The sequence below is a fragment of the Mobula birostris genome, chromosome 13, assembly GCF_030028105.1.
Source record: "Mobula birostris isolate sMobBir1 chromosome 13, sMobBir1.hap1, whole genome shotgun sequence".
Lineage (NCBI taxonomy): Eukaryota > Metazoa > Chordata > Chondrichthyes > Myliobatiformes > Myliobatidae > Mobula > Mobula birostris.
Window position 1 is genome coordinate 89,572,363 of NC_092382.1, and position 22,022 is coordinate 89,594,384.

Genomic DNA, 22,022 nt, shown 5'->3' on the forward strand with positions numbered 1-22,022 from the left:
TTTTTTGCGTCTGTATTAACTAACGAAGCTGGCATGAAATCTATGGAATTGAGGAAATCAAGTAGTGAGACCATGGAAACTGTACAGATTGAAAAGGAGGAGGTGCTTGCTGTCTTGAGGAAAATTAAAGTGGATAAATCCCCGGGACCTGACAGGGTGTTCCCTCGGACCTTGAAGGAGACTAGTGTTGAAATTGCGGGGGCCCTGGCAGAAATATTTAAAATGTCGCTGTCTACGGGTGAAGTGCCGGAGGATTGGAGAGTGGCTCATGTTGTTCAGTTGTTTAAGAAAGGATCGAAAAGTAATCCGGGAAATTATAGGCCGGTGAGTTTAACATCAGTAGTAGGTAAGTTATTGGAGGGAGTACTAAGAGACAGAATCTACAAGCATTTGGATAGACAGGGGCTTATTAGGGAGCGTCAACATGGCTTTGTGCGTGGTAGGTCATGTTTGACCAATCTGTTGGAGTTTTTCGAGGAGGTTACCAGGAAAGTGGATGAAGGGAAGGCAGTGGATATTGTCTACATGGACTTCAGTAAGGCCTTTGACAAGGTCCCGCATGGAAGGTTAGTTAGGAAAATTCAGTCGCTAGGTATACATGGAGAGTGGTAAATTGGATTAGACATTGGCTCGACGGAAGAAGCCAGAGAGTGGTGGTAGAGAATTGTTTCTCTGAGTGGAGGCCTCTGACTAGTGGTGTGCCACAGGGATCATTGCTGGGTCCATTGTTATTTGTCATCTATATCAATGATCTGGATGATAATGTGGTAAATTGGATCAGCAAATTTGCTGATGATACAAAGATTGGAGGTGTAGTAGACAGTGAGGAAGGTTTTCAGAGCCTGCAGAGGGACTTGGACCAGCTGGAAAAATGGGCGAAAAATGGCAGATGGAGGTTAATACTGACAATTGTGAGGTATTGCACGTTGGAAGGACAAACCAACGTAGAACATACGGGGTTAATGGTAAGGCACTGAGGAGTGCAGTGGAATAGAGGGATCTGGGAATACAGATACAAAATTCCCTAAAAGTGTCATCACAGGTAGATAGGGTCGTAAAGAGAGCTTTTGGTACATTGGCCTTTATTAATCGAAGTATTGAGTATAAGAGCTGGAATGTTATGATGAGGTTGTATAAGGCATTGGTGAGGCCGAATCTGGAGTATTGTGTTCAGTTTTGGTCACCAAATTACAGGAAGGATATAAATAAGGTTGAAAGAGTGCAGAGAAGGTTTACAAGGATGTTGCCGGGACTTGAGAAACTCAGTTACAGAGAAAGGTTGAATAGGTTAGGATTTTATTCCCTGGAGCGTAGAAGAATGACGGGAGATTTGATAGAGGTATATAAAATTATGATGGGTATAGATAGAGTGAATGCAAGCAGGCTTTTTCCACTGAGGCAAGGGGAGAAAAAAATCAGAGGACATGGGTTAAGGGTGAGGGGGGAGAAGTTTAAAGGGAACATTAGGGGGGGCTTCTTCACACAGAGTGGTTGGGAGTATGGAATGAGCTGCCAGACGAGGTGGTAAATGCAGGTTCTTTTTTAACATTTAAGAATAAATTGGACAGATACATGGATGGGAAGTGTATGGAGGGATATGGTCCATGTGCAGGTCAGTGGGACTAGGCAGAAAATGGTTTGGCACAGCCAAGAAGGGCCAAAGGGCCTGTTTCTGTGCTGTAGTTTCTATGGTTTAATATTTTACCAAAAGGGCCACCCAACCCCACTACCAACTTGTTCTTGGCATGTTCTTTCAAGAAACATGCAAGATTCCTGGAAACAAGAGGACCTGCAGATGCTAGAAATCTGGAGAACTACACACAAAGTGCTGGAGGAGCTCAGCATGCCAGGCAGCACCTATGGATGAGAATCAACATCTTGGGCCAAGACCCTTCTTTGGGATTCTTGATAACCACGTATCTGGAATATCAACAAGCAAAGAAAATAGAAAGCAGTGTGAAATAGAAAAACCCATTGACAAAATTTAGTTCAAGGCTTAAAAATAACCTGCCAAACAGAGCTCAATAGTTAACAAATAAAACAAAGGCAGTAAACACTTTCATCAATATCGACATTTGACTTTTTTTTATATAAAAATATCTTGGTCCCATTTCAATCAGTAAAATTTACAAAGATAAATAAGAGATTTAACAAACTTTAGAAAAGACTATTTACACTCAATCCCACTTAGATTAACACTACCTTGGACAGGAGGAGGAAGGGGAATCACACACATGAAAAAAAATCACACAACAGTCAGATAAAACTTCTAAGTATATATTTTCATCAAAAATGAACAGAATTCAGCACTCCATGTGTGTATATGCAATCATGATAAGAAATACAGACCAGAAAACTGAAATGAGAGGCCGACTCAGAAAAATGAATCATCACTATGGAAGAAAACACAGTGGAATGAGTATGACCCTTCATCTGAGCAGACGAGATGATGACAGGGAAGCATCGAGCACCTGACTGAGAGTTGGAGACCTCTTCCCTGAAACAGAGGGGGTCCTTGTAGAAATACAGGACAAGGTGGTTAAAAAGAAAAAAAAATTCAAAGGTAGATGCAATACAAACAAGCAAGGCAATAAATGCAGAAAATGCCAAGAGAAACCAGACACAATCCAACACATTCCAGGATTCTGCAGCAGTTTAACTCAATCTGATTACTTACACAGGTACAATCAAGTGGCAAATATCATTCACCAAAATCTTACTTTAAAATACAAACTCATGACTGGCCTCCATCACTTCATGAAGGCACTATAAATTCAAGCCTGATCCAGGTTTAGAGTCAAAATCTTACAAACTATGTGATAATTAATACATTATTTCAGATAGGACTGTCACAAAGGGGGTGCTGGGAATGGACCCAAATGCGAGACACAGACAGTGAAGTACAAGGAACAGGACTTGACTAAAGTAAGGACGTGACAGGATTCAGGCAAGGAACAGGGACAAGAATGCAGAGTTGGGCTAGGGAAAGCGGGACCAGGACTAGGAACCATGGACTAGGAGACAAGGCTTCGACTCCAAGCCCGAGACTGGACAAGGACCCAGAACTTGGGTCTTGCCTCGGGGTTGGACCCCGGAACCGGGCAAGCACATGACATGGCTTCAGGACAGGACGTGGCTGGGGTCTAGAGGCCTGAGCTTGGAGACAAGACAAGGCTCGGACTCTGAGCCTGAGACTGGATAAGGACCCAGAACCTGGGTCTTGCCTCGGGCTCGGACTCCAGGCAAGGACATGGCATGGCTCGAGGCTTGGGGTCTTGGGTCTTGAGCTTGGCTTGTGATCCCCGAGGCTTGGGTTCTAGGAGCTTGGCTGCGGGATCCATGAGACTTGGGTTCTAGGAGCTTGGCTTCAGGATCCTCGAGGCTTGGGATCTTTGAAGCTTGGGTTCTTGGAGTTTGGCTTGGGTTCTTGGAGCTTGGCTGCGGGATCCATGAGACTTGGGTTCCAGGAGCTTGGCTTCAGGATCCTCGAGGCTTGGGATCTTTGAAGCTTGGGTTCTTGGAGCTTGGCTTGGGTTCTAGGAGCTTGGCTGCGGGATCCATGAGACTTGGGTTCTAGGAGCTTGGCTTCAGGATCCTCGAGGCTTGGGATCTTTGAAGCTTGGGTTCTTGGAGCTTGGCTTGGGTTCTTGGAGCTTGAGCTTGGCTTGAGATCCTTGAGGCCTGGGGTCTTCGGCTTGAAATGCGGAGGCTGATAACTCGGAGACTGGAGCTGAGAGACAGACTGGGAACTGAACATCAACATAGAGCCGGGACTTATCCTTCGACAACCCAGGACTCAACTTTAACACCAACATGAGACAGGACAGAATATAGACATAGAGCCGGGACTTATCCTACGACAAGCTGGGACTCAACTTCATCTCCACACCAAGGTGGAACAGGTCCACCTGTTGGGTAATGGCAGGACAGCCAGACTTACCCAACAGAGGAAAAGACAAGACATGTCTCCCCCCCCCCAACAGGGCAACAGCAAACCGGCCTGACTTACCCCACGGAAGCAAGGACAAGACATGACCCACCGCAGGGCAAAGGCAAAACGGCCTGACTTACCCCACAGAGACAAGGACAAGACATGACCCCCACGGGGCAACAGCAGAACAGCCTGACTTACCCCACAGAGGAGAGGACAAGAAGAGACAAACACCAAAGAACAACAGACAGTTCCACCTCTGCTCTGAGGTAGCTCCAAGTCTCAGTTCAGCCAGCAACCACAGCTGGCTACAGAAACAATCGTATCCCTACCCAGCTTGGAGTGGCTGGCAGCCACTCAGCTGGCCCAGGAAACAGCCAAATCCATACCACAAAGACTACTCCAATAAGTGGGCAACAGGGCTCCATGAAGCAGTGGTCCTCCAACCAGGCCTAGAGATCACAAGTGGTTTCACTAGCCTTCCATCAGCTCCAAGGGGGACTGACAAGACAAAATCCAGCAGCCCACACTCAATCCCAAGGCTACTTATATTGCAAGCCCAAAGATGGGAATCAGGAGCCTATGATTAATTCAAACAAGGGACAGCTGGAAGACCCAGAGCTCTGAGTCCACGGACCAGACCGTGAACCAGAATGCGGACTTCACAGACCGAACCATGACAAGGACAATCCATAATAACCATTTGGATATCATATTACAGGATAAACAAGCAGGAACAACTCCCTCAACAGATAAAACCATTCCCAGCACACATTTTCCTCGCCCAGTGGAGCACCTCACCACTGGTATTGTTTGTGTCATCTGTCAGACAACCAAATTATTTTCACTGTCAACAACAGGAATTCTGCAGATGCTGGAAATTCAAGCAACACACATCAAAGTTGCTGGTGAACGCAGCAGGCCAGGCAGCATCTCTAGGAAGAGGTACAGTCAACGTTTCAGGCCCAGACCCTTCATCAGGACTAACTGAAGGAAGAGTTAGTAAGAGATTTGAAAGTGGGAGGGGGAGGGGGAGATCCAAAATGATCGGAGAAGACAGGAGGGGGATGGATGGAGCCAAGAGCTGGACAGGTGATTGGCAAAGGGGATATGAGAGGATCATGGGACAGGAGGTCCGGGGAGAAAGACAAGGGGGTGGGGGGAACCAGAGGATGGGCAAGGGGTATAGTCAGAAGGACAGAGGAAGAAAAAGGAGCGTGAAAGAAAGAATGTGTGTATAAAAATAAATAACGATGGGGTACGAGGGGGAAGTGGGGCATTAGCGGAAGTTAGGGAAGTCAATGTTCATGCCATCAGGTTGGAGGCTACCCAGACGGAATATAAGGTGTTGTTTCCCAGACGGAATATAAGGTGTTGTTTCCCAGACGGAATATAAGGCGTTATTACCCAGACGGAATATAAGTTGTTGTTATTTTCACTGTCAATCAACTTCCAAACGTTGCTACTCTGTCATTCGTTGCCACACCCCGCTGCTGATTCCCTTCTCCTCATCATACGTTCTTACCCCAACCATCGTTCAGAGCCCCAAATTCTGCCCTGTACGGACCCGCCTCTGGTTTCTGATCCTGCTCCGTTGAAAATACAACTAATGGTTTCCCATTCTGCTTTCAGTCTTTAGAGGACAGTGGCGTTTTCTAACAACCCTTTAAAAGCAGGGAAAATGACCCAAAATGTGGAAATGAGCCCTGAATAAGGAGGTTTACTACCAATGTCATTCTTCCTCAGCCCAGAGATGAGAGGGACAAAGAACATCTCAGACAGAACTGCAGTCAGCTCAACTTCTTCAGTCTGCAGAAAATTCAAGGGAAACCTCTTTACCCACAGAGTGGTGACTGTTTGGAACCCATCACCACAGGGAGAGCGAGAGGGGAACAACAGGGCAGGATTTCAAAGGACTGTTGTGGAACTGAATCACTGGCAGGGTCCAGCCGGCCTGAGTTGACTCTCTACTGTACACTAGGTGTGTTATAAATTCACTAAGTACTGGAGACAGAGTTTAAAATAGAACTGATTTATTTGTCTCAGATCCAGAATATTAAACTCCAGTCCCATTAAAGGTGAATGTGCAGCAGAAGAAACTCCTGCCATGCCCAGTGACCAGGGTGCAGAACTGGGTGTGCTGAGCAGCAGCAATAATTGCAGAGTTCAGCACCGACAGTCACTCTCGAAATTGCACTCAGCAACGGTGATGGACAAATATTCAGCATGCAGCTTATTGAAACTTTCTCTGCAGTGTGAACCCAGTAGTGTGTCACCAGTGTAACATGCTGCAAGTCTTCACTGCTAATGTAATGGCCTCTCTGTAATGATTCACTGCTGAGGTAATGGTTTCTCTGCAGCAGCAATGGTTAGGTTATGAATAGAAATAACAGGGTTTTGGAGTGCAGGGCTATCCAATGACAGAAATGTTCTTTCTTGCGAGTCTGGAAGAGAGATTTTCATGGTCTTTTGAGGGGAGAGATGAGAAGACATGAATGGAGAGAGTGGGCCCATTTTCTTTTTTTTTGTTTTCTTTATTCACCCTATAGTCAAAGTAAGAATTATGAAGCTCAATCTTTTAATCAAATATTGTGCACTGTTTGTTATTTTGGGGTACTGATTTGTAACAAGGAACACATCAGACAGCATCCACCCAAACGAGATTTCTTAAGTTTGGCCGGGCTGGGGGGCTATCACCCCCTATGTGAAGCTGCTAGCCGAAGCAAGAGTTACAAAAGGTCAGATGACTGAGTGAATCCCTTCCCACATTCACAGCAGGTGAACTGCTGTGTGAACTCAATGATGCACATTTGATTGATTTGGTTGAGAGAATCTCTTCCCAAAGTCTGAGCGGGTGAATGGCCACTCCCCAGTGTGAACTGACTGGTGCCTCTGTAGGGAGGATGATTCAGCAAATCCTTTCCCACACACTGAGCAGATGAATGGCCACTCTCCAGTGTGAACTGACTGGTGTCTCAGTAGGTACGATGACAAAGTGAATCCCTTCCCACATACTGAGCAGGTGAACGGCCTCTCCCCAGTGTGAACTCGCTGATGGACCTTCAGTTTGGATGACTGAGTGAATCCCTTTCCACAGTCTGAGCAGGTGAATGGCCTCTCTCCAGTGTGAACTCTCTGATGTACCTTCAGTTGGGATGAGCAAGTGAATCCCTTCCCACAGTCTGAGCAGGTGAACGGCCTCTCTCCAGTGTGAACTCTCTGATGTATCTTCAGTTGGGATGAGCAAGTGAATCCCTTCCCACAGTCTGAGCAGGAGAATGGCCTCTCCCCAGTATGAATTCGCTGGTGTTCTTGCAGGTTTGATGCCTGAGTGAATCCCTTCCCACAGTCTGAGCAGGTGAACGGCCTCTCCCCAGTGTGAATTCTCTGGTGTACCTTCAGATTAGATAAGCAAGTGAATCCCTTCCCACAGTCCGAGCAGATGAACGGCCGCTCCCCGGTGTGAACTCGCTGGTGTGCCATTAGGTCAGATGACCGAGTGAATCCTTTCCCACAGGATGAGCAGGAGAATGGTCTCTCTCCAGTGTGAACACTCTGATGTTCTTTCAGCTGAGTTAACCGAGTGAATCCCTTCCCACACACTGAGCAGGTGAATGGTCTCTCTCCAGTGTGAACTGACTGGTGTGCTTGTAGGCTAGTTAACTCAGTGAATCCCTTCCCACAGTCCAAGCAGATGTATGGCTTCTCTCCAGTGTGAACTCGCTGGTGTCTCTGTAGATTAGATGAGCAATTGAATCCCTTCCCACAGTCCAAGCAGATGAATGGCCTCTCTCCAGTGTGAACTCGCTGATGTTCCTTTAGTTGGGATGACTGAGTAAATCCCTTCCCACAGTCTGAGCAGGTGAATGGCCTCTCACCAGTGTGAACACGCTGATGTACCTTCAGATGAGATGAGCAAGTGAATCCCTTCCCACAGTCTGAGCAGGTGAACGGCCTCTCTCCAGTGTGAACTCGCTGATGTTCCTTCAGTTGGGATGACTGAGTGAATCCCTTCCCACAGTCTGAGCAGGTGAAAGGCTTTTCTCCAGTGTGAACTCGCTGATGTACCTTCAGTTTAGATGACCAAGTGAATCCCTTCCCACAGTCTGGGCAGGTGAACGGCCACTCCCCAGTGTGAACTCGCTGATGAGCCATTAGGGTGGATGACCAAGTGAATCTTTCCCCACAAATTCATCAGATGACCAGCCTCCGCCTGGTGTGAACTGACTGGTGTGTCCACAGGTGGGAAGACCGACTGAATTCCTTCTCACACACAGAACAGGTGAATGGCATTGTCCAGTGTGAATTTGCTGATGTACCTTCATGAGATGACCTTGAATCTCCACAGTCTGAAAAGGTGAACGGCCTCTCCCCTGTGTAAACTGACAGGCCTGCCAGTCGGTCAGATGATCGAGTGAACCCTCCCCACAGTCTGACTAGGAAGGATGATTGAGTGAATCCCCTGCTCCACTTCTTATATACGTGGACAGAGACAGCAAAACTGGCGTGTTGTGTTGGCGATTCCCGTAGATAAATTCCTTGTCATTTTTAACCTGAAAAAAGATTTACAGAATCCATCAATGGGTGAAGGACAACATTTCAGATGAGATCACTTTAGTCACCAAGGTGTGATCTGCTATCACACTGTTACAGTGAGGTTCAACCCAAGTTGGAGAGAGAAATTATCTTCTAACTGGGCACAGTGCTGGTATCTGGAATGACCATCAAACTCTCTGATGCTCTTCCTGTCTCTATAAGAATGGGGCATTTCTGCCATCTCCAATCTGTGACCTGGCTCAGTTTGACTCTCTCCATTGGTATTACTCCCTGTTCCCACTGAGCTGCATGGGTTCCTGGCCCCACAGTAAGTGAAAGACTCTCACACAAATAGCCTAAGTTGACGGACGTGCAGCTGGGATTTTCTTTTATCTACTGTCAATGTAAAGTGCCACAGTTTTAACGCCATGTAAACATTTCCTGCCCAGATGAATGGTTGGTCTTCACAGCTGTTAAAAGGAATTAAATGAACATTAGTATTATTTCTTGTGCTTGTCACAGAGTCACAGAAAAGTACAACACAGAAACAGGCCCTTTGGCCCATCTAGCTTGTGTTGAACTATTTAACCTATTTACACCCATACCCCTACCATCCAGATACCAATACAAACCTCTTCAATGTTGACATTGAGCTTGCATGCACCACTTGTGCTGGCTACTCATTCCACACCTGGATGACTGCCTGTGTGAAGACGTTTACCTGCATGTCCCCCTTAATATTTCACCTTTCACCCTCAACCCATGGCCTCTGTTTGTAGTCCCACACCATCTCAGTGGAAAAAGCCAGCTTGTATATACCCCATCTAACCCTCACAATTTTGATACACCTCCATCAAATCTCCCCTCAATCTTCTACTTTCCAAGGAATAAAGCCCAGACCTGTTCAATCTCTCCTTATAACCCAAGTCCTCCAGACCTGGCAACATCCTTGCAAATTTTCTGGGAACTCTTTTAATCTCTTTCACATCTTCCTGTAGGTTGGTGACCAAAACTGCACACAATACTCCAAATTAGGTCTCACCAATGTCTTGTACAAAGTCAACATAACATCGATCTCCTGTACTCAGTACTTTGGTTTATGAAGGCCAATGTTCCAAAATCTTTCTTTCCATCCCTATCGAACTGTGACACCACTTTCAGTGAAACCTAGACCTGTATTCCCAGATCCCTTTCTTCCACAACACTCCTCAGTGCCCGACCAGTCACTGTGTAAGACCTACCCTGGTACGTCCTACCAAAGCACAAAACCTCGTACTTGTCTGCATTAAATTCCATTTTCCATTTCTCAACTCATTTTTCCAGCTGGTCCAGATCACACTGCAAGCCATGATATTCTTCCTCACTGTCCACTACTCCACCAATCTTGGTGCCATCCACTAATTTGCTGATCCAGTTACCACGCTATCATCCAGATTACTGATATACATGACAAACAACAACAGATCCAGCAGTGATCCCTGTGGCACACCACTAGTCACAGGCCTCCAGGCAGAGAGGCAATCATCTGCTACCACACTCTGGTATTGGGGGACATAAGAAATGATTCTTGGACTCTTGTAAATAACGGGTTAAAATTAAGTGCAAAATTATGTGTGCTCTGTTCTGGAAAGTGTGCAAATTTCTGTTTTGTTCTTCACTGAGGAATCTGCTTGCAGCTTGTTTAGATTAATGACTCACAGATGTCTCTTGGGAACGTTATGGAGAGTTGAGTTCTCATGAGACACAAATTGAACTAAGCTCCCTCCTTTGTCTAACAAAAGAGAATAACTGATAAGGATTGGACAGAACATTCATTTGTAATTAAAACCCTCTTATCTAAGAAATTATGTTTTGCTCGAACAGACTTGGTGGGAATACCAGTTGAATTGAAGTCCTCTTTGTTTTGCTAGTTCTATAAATTGTAGCGTTTCTGCATGTTAGACAGAGATTCATCACGAGCCACCAGAGGGAGAGGAATTCAGACTCTGATGCTTGGCTCTGAGCTTCTCACCGGCTGAGTTCAAACAAATAAACTGGTGAAAAGGATAATGTAAAGAACTGTTTGTGATGTGGTTACTGGTCCGGCGAATTTAAGTTTACACCATACAAAGCATCTCATCCAGATACTTCACACCTTTGTACGGCTACTCTCTTCTTTTGACTTCAAGAAATAGAAGAGAACTGTGGACACATCATGGAAACAAGCCTCCCCTCCATGGACTCTCTCTATACTTCCTGCAGCCTCAGTAAATCAGACAACATAATTAAAGATTCCCAGAACTCCAGACCAGACATTCTGGATTCTCAACCACCCATCGGGTCGAAGATAAATGAAAACAAAAAAAAACAGAAAGCATACCACCAGACCTAGGGACATTTTCCATTCCGCTGTTATAAGCAAACTGAATATTCCTCAGCATTATAAGATGGACTCCTGACTTCATAAGGTAACTTGATGTGACTTGCACCATACGTCCACCTGCAGTGGATTTTCTCTGTAACCATAATGCTTTGTTACACTCTGTTGATGTTTTACTATTTTCTACTGTTGTAATGTGTTGATCTGAGAGGATGGTATGCAAGACAAGATTTTCATTGAACCTCCGTACATGACAATAATAAATGATTCCCCACTTTAATTGTGTGGAAGTATTAGACAGACTGAGCTTCTTCTCTGGAACTTCTGGAGAAATATTGCACTGAAGTGTACAAATGTTTCAGAAGCCGAAAAAACAGAAAAGGCTTCCTTCTAGCATTAATAGGGTGATATGCTTCAAAACATTGGCTGCACTTCGGCAATTTGTAACAGTGGAATGGAGTCAATGGAAAAAAAATGCCCACCCTTGATGAGAGGACGTGACAGATCTGGATCTCACTCCCTTGTCTGAACGGAAGAAAGATTAAACTCCACAACCACTAGAAACAAACCCAGATGTAAAGAACTGCACACATGATGTCAGACCCCGGTGTAGCAAACCCATGCATAACATCAGGCATGTGGAGGGGGGAGGGAAGAGGAGGGGATAAGATTTTTGGTTCCATGGCTCTCTTCTAGAGAAGGTGGGACCTGTACAGAAGGGACCACAGGGAGAGAAGGTTCTTTGGAAACTGAAGATCTGAAGGAAGATAAGTCATCTGGACCAGATGGTTTGCACCCACAGTTCTGAAAGCGGTGACCGGAGAGATTGTGGAGGCATTAGTAATGATCTTTCGAGAATCACTTAATTCAGAAATGGCTCTGGAAGACTGAAAAATTGCAAATGTCACTCCACTCTTCAAGAAGGGAGAGGGGCTGAAGAAAGGAAACTATAGGCCACTAAGTCTGACAGTGGTTTGAACAGTGTTGGAGTCGATTGTTAAGGATGTGAATTTGGGGTACTTGAAGGCACAAGATAAAATAGGCCGGAGTCAGCTTGTTTCCTCAAGGGAAGATCTTGCCTGATAAATTTGTTGGAATGCTTTGAAGAAATAATAAGCAGGGTAGACAAAAGAGAATTGGATGATGTTGTGTACTTGGATTTTCAGGCCTTTGACAAGGTGCAACACATGAGCTCCTTAACAAGCTGTGAGCCTATGTTATTACAGGGAAAAGGTAGTGGCTGATTGGCAGGAGGAAACGAGTGGGAATACAGACAACCTTTTCTAGCTGGCTACCAGTTTCTAGTGGAGTTCTATGTTGTGAACGATTCTTTTCATGTTTTATGCCAATGATTTGGATGATGGAATTGATGGCTTTGTTGCAAAGTTTGCAGGGGATGTAAAGATAGGTGGAAGGGCAGGTCGTTTTGGGGAAGTAGGAAGGCTACAGAAAGATCAGGAAAATGGGCAAGGAAATGACAGATAGAATACCATGTTGGGAGGTGCATGATTATACGCTTTGCTAGAAGAAATGAAAAGGTTGACTATTTTCTAAATGGAGAGAATGTACAAAAAATCTGAGGTGCAAATGGACTTGGGAGTCCTTGTGCTGGATTCCCTAAAGGTTAATTTGTGGGTTGAGTCTTTAGTGAGGAAGGTAAACATGATGTTCACATTCAGTTCAAGAAGACTAAAATATAAAAGTGAGGATGTAATGTTAGACTTTACAAAGCTCTTGGATTATTCTCAGCAGTTTTGGGCCCCTTATCTCAGAAAGGATGTGCTGACACTGGAGAGAGTTCAAAGCAGGTTTACAAAAATGAGTGCAGAATTGAATGGCCTGCCATATGAAGAGCATTTGATGGCTCTTGGACCTGTATTCAGAGGAATGAAGGATGATTTCATTGAATCCTATCAAATGGTGAATGGCCTTGATCGTGTGGACGTAGAGAGGATTTTTCCTGTATTGGGAAGAGTCTGGGACCAGAGGACGCAGCCTCAGATTAAAGGGGATAGTGGGGCATTCTTTTAGAAAGGAGATGAGGGGGAATTTCTTTAACCAGAGAGTGGTGAATCTGTAGAATCCTTTGCCACGGGCAGCTGTGAAGGCCAAGTATTTATGGATATCAAAGGCAGAGGTTGCTAGATTCTTAATTGATGACAGTTTACAGGGAAAAGGAAGGAGACTGGGACTGAGGAAAATTGGAACAGGCATGATTAAATGGCAGAGCAGGAGCAATGGGCCCAATGGTCTAATTTTGCTCTGATGTTTTATGTGGGGGCACCAAAATGATGTCACATGTGGGTGAGAGTTTGTTTAATGGACATTTTTAATGATTTCAGGGGGTGAACAAAGGAAACTTAATGGGTTTCATCAATGAATCCAACGTTGTGTGACTTAAAGTACCTTGCAAGATACCCTGCTCTGCCATGTTGTCCATAGAGTGGGCGGTGTGGTGCTTGTCTCGAGCTGGGTCACAAAACCCCAATGTTTCTGAGGAGGACTTTCCAGGGTGATCTGGTCTGGGGTGGTTCAGTCAGTGCAGTGTCTCGTTGTTTAGTATTTTCAGAAACAACAGTTTTGCTAATATACACCGGAATTGCCAGCAGGGTAAAGACAGGTTCGTATCAGTTAACAGAAGACCTCTCATCCCTGTGGTCCTTATCTCCTGGCAATCTAAACACCCCAACAGTGTAGGTATCCCTTCCTCTAAAAGTGAGTGAATCATTCAGATAGCTGATTGCTGAGAGGAATTATACTTGTTGGTCGTTAAAGTTGGTCCAGATTTGGCTGGATGGATTTAATGCAGAGTTCGGGGGTGTCACAGTGAAAGAACCCAACAGCCAGATTCTCTACGTTGTCCCTCCGACCTCCGGCCACTGGTGGCGCCGCGGGGACCTCCTGCAAATCACAGCACAGTGCCGACCCCAGCTGTTGCCGCTGGTTCTCCTGGTTGGGCAGCAATGAGGAAGAGAATGATCTCGGGTTTGTGTAAATCGAGGGGCGGGTCCAGAGGGAAAGGGCCAGGACCGAGCCAGACAGCTGGACAGTCTGGGCTGGGAATGTAGGATCAGTTAGTTGAGCTTCCCCAAGCTGTGAGAGTGGATGTCGATGATGTGGATCTGTTTACGTGTACAGGTGTGGGGTAAATGGTGGGAAAGTTGTGGGGCTACTGGCGGGGTGGAGAGAGGTTGGGGATGTGGGTTATCGGACACAGTGTCACCCGGGAGAATGGGTCCTAGGGCAGATTAAGTGATAAGCAAGGGACGATCTGATCCATTGCATCAGACAGCCTTCAGGAAGCAAAAAATCTCTCTTTATATTAATCACTGTCTAATCTTGCTACTAAGATTGTGTTTGTCACAGAGCCCAGAGTCTGGGAACAGCTGGATGGTAGGAAGCAGATGGGAGGCTCTTTATTGGACTCTAGGCCCGCGCCTCGTGCAGTTCCCCATGATTACACCCATGGCTATTTGTCATCTATGTCAATAATCTGGTTGAGAATGTACAGGGTATGGGTAGTGAGTTTGCAGCAAGTAATTTCAAACAATTACATCTTTTTGCAAGATGGTAATACCTCTCTTTCCCTCTCCACACTCAGAACCCATGAAAAGCTACTTCAGAGGACGCAAGTTATAGAACATAGAATAGTATAGCACAGTACAGGCCCTTCGGCCCACAATGTTGTGCCGACCCTCAAACCCTGCCTCCCATATAAGCCCCCACCATAAATTCCTCCATATACCTGTCTAGTAGTCTCTTAATCTTCACTAGTGTATCTGCCTCCACCACTGACTCAGGCAGTGCATTCCACACACCAACCACTCTCTGAGTAAAAAACCTTCCTCTAATAACCCCCTTGAACTTCCCACCCCTTACCTTAAAGCCATGTCCTCTTGTATTGAGCAGTGGTGCCCTGGGGAAGAGGCGCTGGCTATCCACTCTATCTATTCCTCTTATTGTCTTGCACACCTCTATCATGTCTCCTCTCATCCTCCTTCTCTCCAAAGAGTAAAGCCCTAGTTTCCTTAATCTCTGATCATAATCTATACTCTCTAAACCAGGCAGCATCCTGGGAAATCTCCTGTACCCTTTCCAATGCTTCCACATCCTTCCTATAGTGAGGTGACCAGAACTGGACACAGTACTCCAAGTGTGGCCTAACCAGAGTTTTATAGAGCTGTATCATTACATCGCGACTCTTAAACTCTATCCCTCGACTTATGAAAGCTAACACCCCATAAGCTTTCTTAACTACCCTAAACACCTGTGAGGCAACTTTCAGGGATCTGTGGACATGTACCCCGAGATCCCTCTGCTCCTCCACACTACCAAGTATCCTGCCATTTACTTTGTACTCTGCCTTGGAGTTTGTCCTTCCAAAGTGTACCACCTCACACTTCTCCGGGTTGAACTCCATCTGCCACTTCTCAGCCCACTTCTGCAACCTATCAATGTCTCTCTGCAATCTTTGACAATCCTCTACACTATCTACAACATCATCAACCTTTGTGTCATCTGCAAACTTGCCAACCCACCCTTCTACCCCCACATCCAGGTCGTTAATAAAAATCATGAAAATTAGAGGTCCCAGAACAGATCCTTGTGGGACACCACTAGTCACAATCCTCCAATCTGAATGTACTCCCTCCACCACCACCCTCTGCCTTCTGCAGGCAAGCCAATTCTGAATCCACCTGGCCAAACTTCCCTGGATCCCATGCCTTCTGACTTTCTGAATAAGCCTACCATGTGGAACCTTGTCAAATGCCTTACTAAAATCCATATAGATCACATCCACTGCACTACCCTCATCTATATGCCTGGTCACCTCCTCAAAGAACTCTATCAGGGTTGTTAGACATGATCTGCCCTTCACAAAGCCATGCTGACTATCCCTGATCAGACCATGATTCTCTAAATGTCCAGAGATCCTATCTCTAGGAATCTTTTGCAACAGCTTTCCACCACAGACGTAAGGCTCACTGGTCTATAATTACCCGGACTATCCCTACTACCTGTTTTGAACAAGGAGATAACATTCGCCTCCCTCCAATCCTCCGGTACCATTCCCGTAGACAAAGAGGACATCAAGATCCTAGTCAGAGGCTCAGCAATCTCTTCCCTCGCCTCGTGGAGCAGCCTGGGGATTTATCCGTCAGGCCCCGGGGACTTATCTGTCCTAATGTATTTTAACAACTCCAACACCTCCTCTCCCTTAATATCAACATGCTCCAGAACATCAACCTCACTCGTATTGTCCTCACCATCAAGTTCCCTCTCATTGGTGAATACCGAAGAGAAGTATTCATTGAGGACCTCGCTCACTGCCACAGCCTCCAGGCACATCTTCCCACCTTTATCTCTAATCGGTCCTACCTTCATTCCTGTCATCCTTTTGTTCTTCACATAATTGAAGAATGCCTTGGGGTTTTCCTTTACCCTACTCACCAAGGCCTTCTCATGCCCCCTTCTTGCTCTTCTCAGCCCCTTCTTAAGCTCCTTTCTTGCTTCCCTATATTCCTCAATAGACCCATCTGATCCTTGCTTCCTAAACCTCATGTATGCTGCCTTCTTCCACCTGACTAGATTTTCCACCTCACTTGTCACCCATGGTTCCTTCACCCTACCATTCTTTATCTTCCTCACTGGGACAAATTTATCCCTGACATCCTGCAAGAGACCTCTGAACATCGACCACATGTCCATAGTATATTTCCCTGCAAAAGCATCATCCCAATTCACACCTGCAAGTTCTAGCCTTATAGCCTCATAATTTGCCCTTCCTCAATGAAAAATTTTCCTGTCCTCTTTGATTCTATCCTTTTCCATGATAATGCTAAAGGCCAGGGAGCGGTGGTCACTGTCCCCCAGATGCTCACCCACTGAGAGATCTGTGACCTGACCTGGTTCATTACCTAGTACTAGATCTAGTATGGCATTCCACCTGGTCGGCCTGTCCACATACTGTGACAGGAATCTGTCCTGGACACACTTAACAAACTCTGCCCCATCTAAACCCTTGGAACTAATCAGGTGCCAATCAATATTAGGGAAGTTGAAGTCACCCATGATAACAACCCTGTTATTTTTTCACCTTTCCAAAATCTGCCTCCCAATCTGCTCCTCTGTATCTCTGCTGCTACCAGGGGGCCTATAGAATACCCCCAATAGAGTAACTGCTCCCTTCCTGTTCCTGACTTCCACCCATATTGACTCAAAAGAGGATCCTGCTACATTACCCACCCTTTCTGTAGCTGTAATAGTATCCCTGACCAGTAATGCCACCCCTCCTCCCCTTTTTCCGCCCTCTCTATCCCTTTTAAAGCACTGAAATCCAGGAATATTGAGAATCCATTCCTGCCCTGGTGCCAGCCAAGTCTCTGTAATGGTCACTACATCATAATTCCATGTATGTATCCAAGCTCTCAGTTCATCACCTCTGTTCCTGATGCTTCTTGCATTGAGGTACACACATTTCAGCCCTTCTACCTTACTGTCTTTACACCGTTTATTCTGCTTCACTTTCCTCAAGCTTCTCTATATGTTAGATCTGGCTTTACTCCATGTACTTCTTTCACTGCTCTATTGCTCTGGGTCCCATCCCCCTCGCAAATTAGTTTAAACCCTCCCGAACCATGCTAGCAAACCTACCTGCAAGGATATTGCTCCCCCTCGAGTTCAGGTGCAACCCATCCAATCTGTACAGGTCCCACCTTCCCCAGAAGAGATCCCAATGATCTAAAAATCCAAAACCCTGCTCCCTGCACCAACTCCTCAGCCACGCATTCAACTGCCATCTCCTCCAATTCTTACCATCTCTGTCACGTAGCACTGGCAGCAATCCTGAGAACGCCACCCTTGAGGTCCTGATCTTCAGCCTTCTGCCTAGTTCCCGAAACTCACACTTCAGGACCTCATCCCTCTTCCTGCCTATGTCGTTGGTCCCAACATGTATCACGTCTTCTGGTCGCTTTCCCTCTCGTACCAGGATGTTGTGCACCCGGTCAGAGACATCCCAGACCCTGGCACCCGGGAGGCAACAAACAATGTGGGTGTCCTTCTCACGTCCACAAAATCTCCTGTCTGCTCCCCTGACTAAGAGTCTCCAATGATGACAGCTCTACTCTTCTCCGTCCCACCCTTCTGCACCACAGGGTCAGACTCAGTGCCGGAGGCCCTGCCACTGTGGCTCACACCTGGTCGGTCGTCCCCACCAACAGTATCCAGGACAGTAAACTTATTATTCAGGGGAATGGCTACAGGGGTGCTCTGCACTACCTGTCTGCTCACCTTCGCTTTCCCCCCTCTGACTGTCACCCAACGACCTGCTTCTGACAGCCTAGGTGTGACTACCTCCCTGTAGCTCTCATCTATGACTGCCTCATTCTCCCTTATGAGTCGAAGGCCATCCAGCTGCTGCTCCAGATTCCTTACACGGTCTTCCAGATCGCCCAGCCGTATGCAATTCTGGCAGATGTGACTCTGCGGGAGAGAGGAGTTCCCCTATGACTGCCACATCTCACATGAGAGGCACATCACTGTCTCAGGAGACATTGTAAAGACTAACTGCGAGCTAGCTCATCCTCTGCCTCTTCTCGTTGAAGCCTCTCAAGTCAAAGCCTGAAAGCTCCACTCCTTCACTGGCCCACTCACTCACTGGCCGCTTCGCTTGAGCTATCCCTCTATTTATCTGTTTGAGCTTTTCAAAATGACTGCCCAATCAGCTGCTTTCTGCTGAGTCTGAGCTATTCAAATCTTGATTGTCTAATCAATGGCTTTCTGCTGATCTATTCAAATCTTGATTGACTTGATTGCACAGACCAACTGCCAAAACTACCAGAATCTCTCGAGTCAAAGCCTGAAAGCTCCACTCCTTCACTGGCCCACTCACTCATGGGCCACTTTAAATGTTCTTTAAATGAGCAAACACTGAGGGAATGTGAGTGACTTTAAAGACCTGGGATACTCACAGAACATTACCAGATCTGGAGTGATTGCAACAGGGTCTGACAGAGGCATAACTGGTATTTCTGGGCACATTCTGTCTTGCCACAACTATTCCCTACCTTACTTTGTGCAGATATGTAATGTCTAAAGGACCAGTGTTTGAGTAAATGAGACTCACCAAACTTGCTCCTGACTGAATCAATGGAAACCCTGAGTCAGAAAGGTTCTCTCCAGTTGGTGCTCTCAGTCCTCGGGCTGGTTCACTTGCTGCTGTTCCCTTATCTTCAGTTGTGGTTCACTTCCAGTGGGGTATTGTTCCAATAAATCTCTCACCGCAGGTCTAACTTTAACATGAAAGATAATGAAGCACATTAACAATACAAAGGAGAACAAAATATTTCTGCTCACTGAAATCTAAATATTGAACACAAATATAATGATCTCAGTGAACAAATCTGTAACTGTCCCTGAAACATCACAAAACCTGATAAGGGATAGGAAAGAATCATCGTTCAGTCATGGTGAGACATAAGACACAGGAACAGAATTAGGTGATTCGATCCATCAAGGCTGCCCCACCACTCAACCATGGCTGAGATTTATTCCAACACCATATTCCTGCCTTCCTCCTGTAACCCCAAAGCTACCTAGCAATCATGAAGATATTAATCTTTGCCCTAAATACACACAAATGATAGCCTCAACCACCCTCTGTGGCAACAAATTCCACACATCAGCCATCTTTTGGCTGAAGAAATTTTTCTCATCTCAGTTTTAAAGGGAAGCATCTTTATTCTGAGTGTGTTGTCAGATCACAGACTCTCTGTCTAATGGAAACATCCTCTCCATGTCCACTGTATCCAGGCTTTTCAGCATTTAGTAGGTTTACTTAACCACCTCCCCTTTCATCACCCCGTCTGAACTCCAGTGAGCACAGGTCCAGAACCATCAAATGCTGCTCATACATAAAGACGATCATTCCTGATATTATTCTTGTAAACCTGGTTAGCAACAACTGCACTGAACACATTCCCAAGTATAACAGACAATCAGGAAATGTAAACCATTCCAGAGTCAACGTAATAAAAATAAACTGGAATCACCAGAATCGCTCAACAGGTAAGGAACTGCTGTGGGGACAGCAACAAATTTAACGATTCAGGTTCACAATCTTTCGTCAGAATGGATTCACAATTTTCCATTTTTTGTGCAGATCTCCAGCAACTTGAGCTTCTGTTTGATTTCCAATGCCTGACAGACAGGTGACAGTGAGGAGGAATTTCCAAACACAGTTCGAACACTGAACCCCCAGGTCTATTTCAAACACAGAACAGCCCATTTAATCACAGCCTCTCCTTGTGACGGAGGGAATACAAACTCATTCTCTCCTCAGATTAACAGCCATTGTTTCCAGAGGAACTCCAGAAACAAACATTTGAACCTAGACCAGAAATACTCGCTCAACATCTCATAAACCCTGGCAGCTTGATCCCCGGGTCCATTTTACCTGGATCAAAAACTGTGATATCCCAGGACCCAACCTCAGAGTCACACAGCTGAATCTGCCACTCACCGACCCTGAGAGTCTCACACATCGTCCCCGCATCTCACACTGGGTAGTGCAATCTGGGATTTCCCCACAACCAATGTCCAGCTGCTCAAAGTTTCTGCTTCACTGCATAAGGACAACCATCCAGCCCCATCTGTAGAAGCACTAACCAAGGTCAAAGTCAAAACACTGACAGTTCCACATGCCTGGAATGTAGATCACAGGATTATAGCCCAAGCACCAACTCTCCCAGTACTCTTTGCTGCCAGTAAAATGCTGCAGTGTGTCAGCCAGTCACAGTTCAAACACTAGCACTCCCACACCAATGCACAACAGAACTGGTACCTGATGACCCTCTGGCGTTCCAGCTAACAAAAACTGATTCTGGAAATAACTCAGTGAGGCCAAAGGTGCAAAAGAACACTTCGCAATGAAGACAAAGGTTAGAAGAAAGATTGCTGATATATAACATTAAGGAGGTGGGACACAGGGTGGACCAAGGTTGACCCAGATGGTTGATGCATCTCACTGAAGAGGGAGGGTGGGGAGACAGGACAAAGGTTGAACAAGATGGGCAGGGATGAGCAGACGGAACCATGTGGGGAAGAATTCTCCGATGATCACTGATGATCCTCCAGCAATACACAGTTAGTGAATGAATAGTACATACTACTGCACAAAAGATCCTAAAATGACAAAATTAGAACAAACAATAAGAACTGGCATATGAACTTTGACCCTCACCAAATTTTTATCAACACACCATTGGAAGTTTCTCATCCGGACACTTCACGCATTTGCATGGTAATTAGTCTGCCCATGACTGCGAGGAATTGCACAGACTTTCGGATACAGATCAGCCAAACCCCCTCCCAGTCTGGGAACCACAACGAACTGATCTGACAGGCCGGGCTCGGGTGCAAAGCTAAAACAAGGGCTGCGGGACCGGAAAGCCCGGAGCCTGCAGCCGTCCGGCAGAACTCGACCCCGGGCCTTTCCCACTGCAGCAAGCCCCCGATTCACACAATATCCGGATCAGACCCTTCCTCACGGCCGCCGGCGACAGCTGCGGTCGGCACCGCGCTGCGTTCAGCAGGAGGTTTGCGGCGGCACCACCCGTGCCCGGAGGTCTGCAAATCGCCGGCGGCAGCCGGAGGTCCACAAAGCGCCACCAGTGGCCGGAAGTCCGCACAGCGCCACCAGTGCCCGGAGGTCTGCAAATCCCCGCCGGTAGCCGGAGGTCCATGCAGCGCCACCAGTGGCTGGAGGTCCGCACAGCGACACCAGTGGCCGGAGGTCCGCACACCGCCACCAGTGGCCGGAGCTGGAGGGACAACGGAGTGGTAAATCACAAACATGAGAACGTCTGCAGGTGCTGGAAAGCCAGAGCCACACAAACAAGATGCTGGTGGAACTCAGCAGGTCAGGCAGCATCTAAGGAAAAGGGTCAACAGTCGACGTTTTAATTTGAGACCCTTCTTCAGGACCGAGAAGGAAGGGGAAACATATCTGAATAAAAACGGAGCGGGTGAGGAAGGGGTGTCTATGGTCCACATTGTCAGGGTGTTGAGTTTACCAGGAGACAGAGACTGCAGGGACGGGAGGTTTTCTGGTCACTAATACACTGTGTGTGGACCCCGCTGGCAATTCTGGTGTTGTGACCCGAATCGAGACAAACACCACGCTACCCACTCCAC

At 46.4% G+C, this 22,022-nt stretch overlaps 1 protein-coding gene across 5 annotated transcripts; it reads right to left on the reverse strand.

The window, feature by feature from the left end:
* Positions 1 to 5,978: 5,978 nt before the first annotated feature.
* On the reverse strand, positions 5,979 to 21,489 carry LOC140207737 (uncharacterized). Of its 5 annotated transcripts, none has more exons than XM_072276296.1 (3): positions 21,089 to 21,489; positions 18,955 to 19,116; positions 5,979 to 8,484 (listed from the first exon to the last, which is right to left on the reverse strand). In XM_072276296.1, exon 3 carries the CDS (start codon positions 8,084 to 8,086, stop codon positions 6,728 to 6,730), a length of 1,359 nt encoding a protein of 452 aa, XP_072132397.1. In that variant the 5' UTR covers positions 8,087 to 8,484; positions 18,955 to 19,116; positions 21,089 to 21,489; the 3' UTR covers positions 5,979 to 6,727. The 5 variants fall into 5 exon arrangements, 4 of the variants coding, with proteins under 4 accessions (XP_072132397.1, XP_072132396.1, XP_072132395.1 ...); XM_072276295.1 differs by having other exon boundaries at positions 18,955 to 19,120; XM_072276294.1 differs by having other exon boundaries at positions 21,070 to 21,489.
* Between the last annotated feature and the right edge of the window lie 533 nt (positions 21,490 to 22,022).

Coding starts and splice junctions, on each gene's coding strand:
- LOC140207737 (XM_072276296.1), bottom strand. CDS start 8,086: ATGGCTCATCAGCGAGTTCACACTGGGGAGTGGCCGTTCACCTGCCCA.